Consider the following 8,650-nt stretch of genomic DNA (forward strand, 5'->3'; position numbering starts at 1 on the left):
TATATATATATATATATATATATATATATATATATATATACATAAAGATTGTATATACCTGTTGCAGTGGCGCATTCTCTCTGGAGTAGTCTATGGCGAGGTCTATGAATGTTTTTTCTCCCGTTTTGCCTATTGCTGCTGCAGCTCTGCTCTTCAGCGGCCCCGCGCTGATGCAGTTGACGCGGACCCCGTAGTTGCGGCCCGCCTCAAAGGACAGCGTGCGGCAGTCCGACTCCAACGCAGCCTTCGCGCTGCTCATACCACCTCCGTACCCTGCAGCAGCACACGCAGCAGCAGCGCACACAGCAGCAGCAGCACACACAGCAGCAGCAGCACATATACAGCAGCAGCAAGACCAGCAGCAAAAAACTTTATGTAGCAAACAGTGCAGCAGCAGCAATAAATGCAGCTGCACAAACAAATGCAAATGCAACAACGCTGCAGCTCATCTATCTACACATATATATATATATATATATATATATATATATATATATATATATATATATATATATATATATATATACGCAGTAAACCCAAGTAAACCCTAAACCCTAAACCCTACCGGGTATGACTCGTTCGGAGGCAATGTAGGAGAGGGCGAGGGCCGATCCCCCTCTATTCATGATAGGGAGAAAGTGCTGCAGCAGCGAAACAAAAGAATAGCTGCTGCTGCTCAGTGCAGCCAAGTAACCCTTGCGAGACGTCTGCAGCAGCGGCTTCGTCACCTAAACACAAACCAACCACCACAAACCCTAAACCCTAAACCCTAAACCCTAAAGAGAAGGCCCTCAAACATACACACTAAACACCAATAAACCCTAAGAAACCCCAACAAACCCCAACAAACCCTACTAAACCCTAAATCCTACTAAACCTTACTAAACCCTAACACCCCAAACCTACTAAACCCTACGTCCTAGGCCATACTAAACCCCAGCAAACCCTAACAAACCCTACTAAACCCTTACAAACCCTACTAAACCCTTACAAACCCTACTAAACTCTTACAGACCCTCCTAAGCCCTTACAAACCCTAATGAACCCTAACAAACCCTACTAAACCCTAGGAAACCCTCCTAAACCCTAAGAAACTCTCCTAAACCCTAAGAAACCCTCCTAAACCCTAATAAACCCTCCTAAACCCTAAGAAACCCTCATAAACCCTAAACCCTCCTAAACCTTCTGAAGCCCCACCTCGGGTCCGTTGGCGAGAGAGTGGACGAGGATATCGATGGTGCCGACGTCTTTCTTCACAGCCTCAGCCACCTCGGATATGGTGAAGCCCCCGACGCCAGCATACCGCTTGTTGCTCTGTACCTGCAGCAAACACAGAGCACAGCAGCAGCAAACGCAGCAGCACACGCAGTATATGCAGCAGCAAACGCTGCAGCAAATGCAGTATATGCAGCAGCAAACCCAGCAGCACACGCAGTATATGCAGCAGCAAACGCAGTATATGCAGCAGCAAACGCAGCAGCAAACACAGCACCAGCAGCAGATGCAGCAGCAAATGCGTTACAAACCCACAAGCAAGCAGAATAGGACAAAAAAACAAATACAGGAGGGGAAACAGAAAATAACTAGAAAAACGGAGAGAGAACAAAAGAAATAAAAAAAAAGAAATGAAAAAGAATCAAGCAACCGGCCAAAGAAACAAACACACAGCAAAAAAACAAAAAAAAAAAACAAAACAAACAAACTAACAAAAACACAGAAAGAGAGAAAAGGGAAGACAAGAAAACAAAAAAAATAAAAAAAATAAATATTTTTACTTATTTATTTACCTCTGCAGGCACATCGTCAGGGTAATCATAGACAGCATCAAGAGGATAGACTTTATAGAACTGCATATCAACGCTGTGTTCGTTGTCTGCTGCTGCAGCACCACTTGCTGCTGCAGCAGCAGCAGCAGGACCAGTGGTCTCTGTTTTATACTTATTATCTTTACTATATCTCCCCGACTCTAACCCCTTCTTAAACATATTGTATACTGGCGGCCAGCTCCCCACCAGCACCCGAGCCCCCGCAGCCCGCAGCAGCTTACATATCGCCCAGCCGTAGCCGTTGCTGTCTGCTACGCCTGCGTATACACATAAACCATACACACACTCACTCTTATTCTTATTACAACAATATTATTTTTTTATTAGTATTATTATTGTGGTGGTGGTGGTGGTGGTGTGTGTGTGTGTGCGTGTGTGTGTGTGTGTGTGTGTGTGTGTGTGTGTGTGTTGATTGTGCTGCGGTCGGGTGCTGGCGCTGTTGATGCTGCTGTTGTTGCTGCAGGTAGTTGTGCTGCTGCTGCTGCTGCTGCTGCTCCTAGTCATGTTGCTGCTGCTGCTCCCGCTGCTCCTGCTGCTGCTGATTGCTGCAGCAGCAGCAGTAGCTGCTGCAGCAGCAATTTTACCTGCTACGAAAGCGGTCTTTCCACGGAGGTCGACTGGCAAGGGGCCGCTAAGCAGCTCTTCGTTTGCTGCTGCTGCTGCTGCTGCTGCTGCCGTTCCGCTGCTGGTGCTGCTGCTGGTGGCGGCCTGCGGCACCACAGCAACCTGCGGCTGCTGCTGCTGCTGCAGGCTGGCCGTATGAGCTGCAGATGTGGGGCGCAGCAGCTGTGGAAGGTCTGCTGCAGCCCCTCGGGAGTCGGAGCCGACACGGAAGGCTGCGACTTGCTGCTGCTGCTGCTGCTGCAACAGCAGCAGCAACGAAGCAGACAAAGAAAACAAAAGACGGAGCATTGCTGAGGCGGTGTCGTCAGAGGAAACCGGAAGAGGTGGCAGCCGACACTCCGATTGCTGCTGCTGCTGCTCTCCTCGTTGCTGCTGCGGCTCTTGTTCCTGCTGCTCTTGTTGCTGCTGCAGTTGCTGCTGCAGCTGTTTATGCTGAAGAAGAAAAGCACAACTATCACATGGAGTCTGCTGCTGCTGCTGCAGGAAGAGGCAGAGAGGGGGACGGCTGCTCCCTGTCTGGGGCCCCTCCGTGTCTTGTCTCACCGCCCGCCAGCGCTGCGGCTGCTGCTGCTGCAGCTGCTGCGGCGCTGCTGCTGCTGCGCATGTTGTGCTGCTGCAGACTCTGCTAGCACCTTTAATTCGCTTCTGTATATTTCTTAATTTTTATTTTGTTTCCTTTCCAATAACATTAGGTGGAAGGTCGTGAGCGAGGCCAGCGTAACACAGCGGCATCGACGCACCCACGCAGCATCAGCAGCAGCAGCAGCAGCAGCAGCAACAGCAGCAGCAGCAGCAGCAGCAGCGGCTGGCACTGTCAACAGCCAGCAGCGCAGCTGCCAGCCCGAAGCTGCTCTTCTTCTTTATAATTCTTTTATTAACAATTAAACTGCGATATCTCTCAAGGCATACCTTCTTCTCTCCTCCTCCTCCGCAGCAGCAGTAGTAGCAACGGCCGCGGCAGCAGCAGCCGCAGCAGCAGCAGCAGCAGCAGCAGCAGCAGCGGTATCCATCGAACATCCCTATTGAAGCAAAAGCAAAGCTTGCTTTGGGGGGTTTGATGAGGCAGCCGCAGCTGCTCCGCATCAGGGCTGAAGCCCTCCCAGCGCAGCCAGCAGCAGCAGCAGCAACAGCAGCAGCAGCAGCAGCCGCGCTTATCACTTGCAGGCGGCCTCTGCAGCCTTACGAGGATGCAGCAGTCCGTTGGGTGCCCGCATGATGCCCCACCTATCGCTGCAGCTGACTCAGCTGCTGCCAACGCAGCAGCAGCAGCAGCAGCAGCAGCAGCACCGGGGGCCGCCAGAGGCAGTGCAGCACAGCCTCCTCAGCGTGATGGTGAAGGGGGAGCTTTGGTTGCGAGAAGCAACCGTGGCAGCAACGCTGGTGAGGCGAGCAATGAAAGACGGAGCAGCAGCAGCAGCAACGTCAACAGCAGCAGCAGCAGCAACAGCAGCAGCGGTCGCCCACTGATATCTTTCTCCATCGCCCATAGTGCTTATGAACGGCTGCAAATGCGGCGCATGCAAAGGTCAGCAGCAGAGCCGGAAGCAGCAAACGAGCGCACCGAGGAAGATGGTGGCAGCAGCATCTCTGCAGCGCCTGCTGCTTCCCGCCTTTCTGCCGCAGCAGCTGCCGCTGCTGCTGCAGCAGCAGCTGCTGCTGCTGCAGCTGATGCGACTGCAGCAATAGCAGCAGCGGCACCAGGAGCTGATGCTGCAGCAACGGCAGCAGGAGCTACTGCACTGGAAAGAACGCCAGAAGTAGTGCCACGACCGGATGCTGAACCAGCAGCAGGTGCTGATGCAGAAGCAGCAGCAGCAGATTCTGCAGCAGCAGCAGATGCTGCAGCAGCAGCAACCAAGGACATGACAGCGAAGAAAGCAGCAGCAGCAGCTGAGAGTGGAACGGCGATGAGCCTTGGCAGCTTCATGCGGCGCGGCTGCGGCGCAGGAGCAACAGCAGCAGCAGCAGCAGCACGACGACGGCGACACCCCGAAGCAGCAGCGTCGGGGTGGGAGCCGCAGGAAGCTCCGGCAGCAGCATACGCTACCAGCAGGAGCAGCAGCAGCAGCAGCAAGAACAGCGCGATTGCAGCTCTGGCTAGTGGGGCTCCTGTGCTTGCTCCTGGTTGTGTAGTGGCTGCAGCGCGGCTAGCAGCAGCAGCCGAAGCAGAAGCAGCAGCAGCAACAGCTTCCCTTCATCCTGGTCAGTTGTCTCTGCTTCCTCCTTCAGAAGCAGCAGCAGCAGGACCCGGTGCGATGCTGCCGTCAGCTGCTGCTGCTGCTGCTGCGCGCAGCAAAAGAAAAAAAAAGAGAGACAGTCGAGTTGTGCTGACGGAGACACAGTGGGAGGCAGCACTTGCTGCTACAATAGAGAAACGCTACTACCCTGACCTCCCGCTGCTGCGGCTGCTGCAGCAGCTGCTGGCAGCAGAAGGAGAAGGAGACGAAGAGAAGGTGCAGCAGATAGCGCAGCAGATCTCAACTCTTGCTGATGCAACGCCAGCATATCTTCAGTCTGCTAGGAGGCAGCAGCGAGCGCTGCAGCAGCAGCAACAGTTGCTGCAGCAAATACAGCAGCGGCAGCAGCAACAACAACAACAGCAGCAAGAGCTGCAGCAGCAGATGCAGGGAGGTGGAGTGGAAGGTGCAGCAGAAGAGGAGGAACAGCTCAAAAGACGCAAAACTTCAGAAGCGAAGCAGCAGCAGCAGCAGCAGCAACGACAGGGGCAGCAGAAGGGAGCAGAAGCAGCAGCAGCAGCAGATGATGATGATGATGAGCCTGTCTTGCTGCTGAAAGAGGTGAAGGCGGAGCACAGAGAGCTGCTGCAGGATGACGTCATTGACGTTGATGCATGCAGCAACAGCAGCAGCAGCAGCAGCAGCAGCTCAGAAGATGAGGAGGAGGGTGATGCCGGTGGTCTTTTGGATGCAGATGAGCTGGAGAAGCAGCAGCAGCAGCAGCGGCTGGCGCAGCAGCAGCAGGAGCTGGTGGAGCAGCAGCTTGAGCAACTGCAGAAAGAAGTGCAGCAGCAGGAAGAACTACTGCTGCGGCGGCAGCAGCAGCAGCAGCAGAAACAGCTGGACATCGACCACTTTTTTGATTTGTTTACATCCGAGGACCAGGCGAGCGCGCAGCAGCTGCTGCAGCAGCGGGAGCAGCAGCTGCAGGAGAAGCGGGCTTCTCTCTGGGTGCAGCAGCAGCAGCACAACAGCAAACAGCTACTGCTGCAGCGGCACACAGTAGCAGGAAGAACTGTACCCGAGGGGCCTGCTGTGGGGTTTCACCCGGGGGCTACGCGGCTCTTCTTTAAGGGGACCGATGGAGACGACGATCCCCGCAACATGATGCCGAGGTAGGCACCCACTGCAGCAGCAGCAGCAGCAGCAGCAGCGGCAGATGCAGCGCAAGCAGGCGAAACATCAGCAGTAGCAGTTGCAGCAGTAACAGCAGCAGCAAGAGCAGCAGCAGAAGCAGCAGACACCGCACAACCCGACCCCCTCTCTGCACATATGTAGGGCAGACACAGTTGCTGTGCTTCTCATGAACGGTTCCTGCTGCTGTCGCTGCTGCTGCTGCTGCTGCTGCTGCTGTTACTTGTGTTGCAGAGGCGAAGTACGAGCGGAGTGTACGCGGTTTACGACGCTGCAGCGTGAGCTGCAGCAGCAGCAGCTGCGGCAGCAGCTGGAGCGTCGGCGTGAGCAGCACTTGAACCTGAAGAGCAGCGAGATGCGGCAGATGGTGCAGCACGGAGAGTTCAGGCCTCCACCGCAGCAGCAGCAGCAGCAAGCAAAACAAAAAGAAATACATATTGCTGGCGGCCGCCCCACAGGCTATTCCTTTACGAAATCCCCCGTTACTGTATCTGCAACAGCAGCAGCAACTGAAGCCAACGCGCAGCAACTCACTTGGGGTACGTAGAAACTCCTGCTGCTGTTGCTGCTGCTCTTGCTGCTGCTGTTGTTGCTGNTGCTGTTTTTGCTGCTGTGCCTTCGATTGCTCCTCTTGCTGGTGCTTCGGCTGCTGCACCTGCTGCTGCTGATGCTCAAGCATCTGCTGCTGCGGTTGCTGATGCTGCACCTGCTGCTGGAAGGGCTGGGGCTGCTGCTGGGGCTGCAGCCAGTCGTTTGTGGCTTCGGTTGTGCTGCTGCTGTTCCTGCTGCTGCAGGAACAGCAGCAGCATTTGGGTTTGCTGCAGTGGTTTGTATTGCTGCTGTTGCGTCTGCTGCTGCTCGTGTTCCCTTCTGTGCTTCCTTCGCTCCTGCCTGTCTGCGGTTGCTGCTGCTACTTCATTTGCTGCTGTTTGTTGCTTCATTAGCTATTGCTGCACTTACACTGTTTGCTGCCTTTGCTGCTGCTGCTGCTGCTGCAGGCTCTTTGCTAAGCACGCCAGTGCTGGTTCAGATAGGAGCGACGACCCCGTGCATTGCTTCTGCTGTCTTTGGTGATGTGCCGCCCCTTCACTCTAATGTTTCTGGGTTTAAGATGCCGGAGCCAATAGGGAGAGAAGCTGCTGCTATCCGGCTGCAGCAGCAAGCAGCACAGAAGCAGCGGAGGAAGCAGCAGCACAGACAAATCTTAAGAGAAGAAGCAGCTGCTGCTGTTGCAGGCAGCAGCAGCAGCAGCAACGCCGGATCTAGGAGCGGCCTTGCTGCACGCAGCGCCTGCGGCAACAGCAACAGAAGCAGCACTCTAGGCCTTGCTGCTGCAGCAATGCGGAGGCTCGTCCGGGCTCGCAGCGCCTCGGGGGCAGCAAAGGGCGGAAGCAGCAGCAGCAGCAGCAATGCACAAATTGCTGCTCTCATGCAGTCCCCCCTGCTGCAGGCTCTCTCCAACAAACTGGTGCGCGAGGGAAGCGGAGACTTTCAGCTGCGTCCTGCCTTCGCACCAAAGCGAAAGGGTAAGCGATGCAGCAGCAGCAGCAGCAGCAGCAGCAACAGCAGCAGCAACAGCAGGAGCTGCTGCAGCAGCAGTTGAGCTAGACAGAGCATTTGGTGTGTTGTGGTGCTGCTGTTTTTGTGAAGCAGGTCTCAGCAGCAAGAAGACCGGCAGCAGCAGCAGAAGTGTCGTTTCTGTAAACTCGTCTGCAACACCGCAGCCGCCCAGCAGCAGCAGCAGCAGCAGCAACAGCAGCAGCAGTAGTAGTAGTAGTAGCAGCAGCAGCAAGTAGCAGCAGATAGTGACTTCCCCCTGCAACAAAAAGTATGGCAGCACCAGCAACAGGTGCAGCTGCGAAACGTCGAGGTACGCGCACGCAGCTCCCAATCAATTTGCTGCTGCAGCAGAGCAGCAGCTGCAGCAGAGCAGCTGCTGCAGCAGAGCAGCTGCTCCAGCAGAGCAGCTGCTGCAGCAGTTCTGCAACGGCTGCAGCAGCTGCAACACGAAAACAATTTGCTAAAGAGGCGCAGCAGGAGCAGCAAGTCTCGCTGTATGATCTGCTGCTGCAGCGGCTGCTACAAAAGCTGCAGCAGCAGCTGCTGCTGCTACTGCAGCAGCAGCAGCATCTAAATGCAGTTTTAGTACAGAGGCAGTGAGAGATGTATGTGCAGTAGCAGCAGCATGTTGTAAGCAACATGCTGCTGCTGCAGCAGCTGCTGCAGCAGTAGCCGCAGCAGCAGCACATCATTCTCAAAAGCAGCAGTTGCTGCTGCTGCTGCCGCCGCCGAACAACCAGCAAATAAACGAATAGTGTATAGATATGTCGTAGTTGGTTGGTTTGTTTGCATTTTCTTTTTGTTTATGTAAAAAGTTTGTCTTCTTTTGTCTCTATTGTCTTAAACTCCTTTTATTTATTTGTTGTCTGTCTGGGCGCCTCAACAAACACAGTGTGCTTGACTTTATTTCTTTAGTTATATTTCTTCTTTTTTATTTTAGTTGTATTTGTTTAGTTGTGCTTCTCTGTCTCTTTTTCTTTTGTTGTAGTTCCTGACGTTCAGAATATAAACATATTTAGTACTTGTATTTGTTTAGTTGTATTAGTTAGTTGTATTTGTTTAGTTGTACTAGTTAGTTGTATTTGCTTAGTTATATTTGTTTATATAAGCATTTAATAATATATTTAATTATATTTTCTTCGTTAATAATGCAGAGAAGTATAAATAGTTATACATAATATAGCGGCGTGTATGTACAACAACAGAATCAGCAGCAGAATGGGTAGCAGCATCAGCAGCAGCAGCATCAGCAGCAGCAGCACTAGTAGC

The 8,650-nt window shown here is 53.5% G+C and overlaps 2 protein-coding genes across 2 annotated transcripts; one reads left to right on the plus strand and one right to left on the minus strand.

Moving 5' to 3' along the window:
- Positions 1-102: 102 nt before the first annotated feature.
- Positions 103-3,460, minus strand: EMH_0030250 (enoyl-acyl carrier reductase, putative; the record flags this gene model as incomplete). Its single annotated transcript, XM_013494392.1, has 7 exons — positions 103-129; positions 188-273; positions 566-728; positions 1,198-1,320; positions 1,788-2,083; positions 2,411-3,072; positions 3,360-3,460. 7 exons carry the CDS (start codon positions 3,458-3,460, stop codon positions 103-105), a joined length of 1,458 nt encoding a protein of 485 aa, XP_013349846.1.
- A 177-nt stretch (positions 3,461-3,637) lies between these two features.
- On the plus strand, positions 3,638-7,617 carry EMH_0030260 (uncharacterized protein; the record flags this gene model as incomplete). The annotated part of the gene is made up of 4 exons (XM_013494393.1): positions 3,638-5,802; positions 6,056-6,360; positions 6,820-7,347; positions 7,475-7,617. 4 exons carry the CDS (start codon positions 3,638-3,640, stop codon positions 7,615-7,617), a joined length of 3,141 nt encoding a protein of 1,046 aa, XP_013349847.1.
- Positions 7,618-8,650: the final 1,033 nt, after the last annotated feature.

The sequence above is a fragment of the Eimeria mitis genome, genomic scaffold (genome assembly GCF_000499745.2).
Source record: "Eimeria mitis Houghton genomic scaffold, Emh_scaff1132, whole genome shotgun sequence".
Taxonomy (NCBI): domain Eukaryota; phylum Apicomplexa; class Conoidasida; order Eucoccidiorida; family Eimeriidae; genus Eimeria; species Eimeria mitis.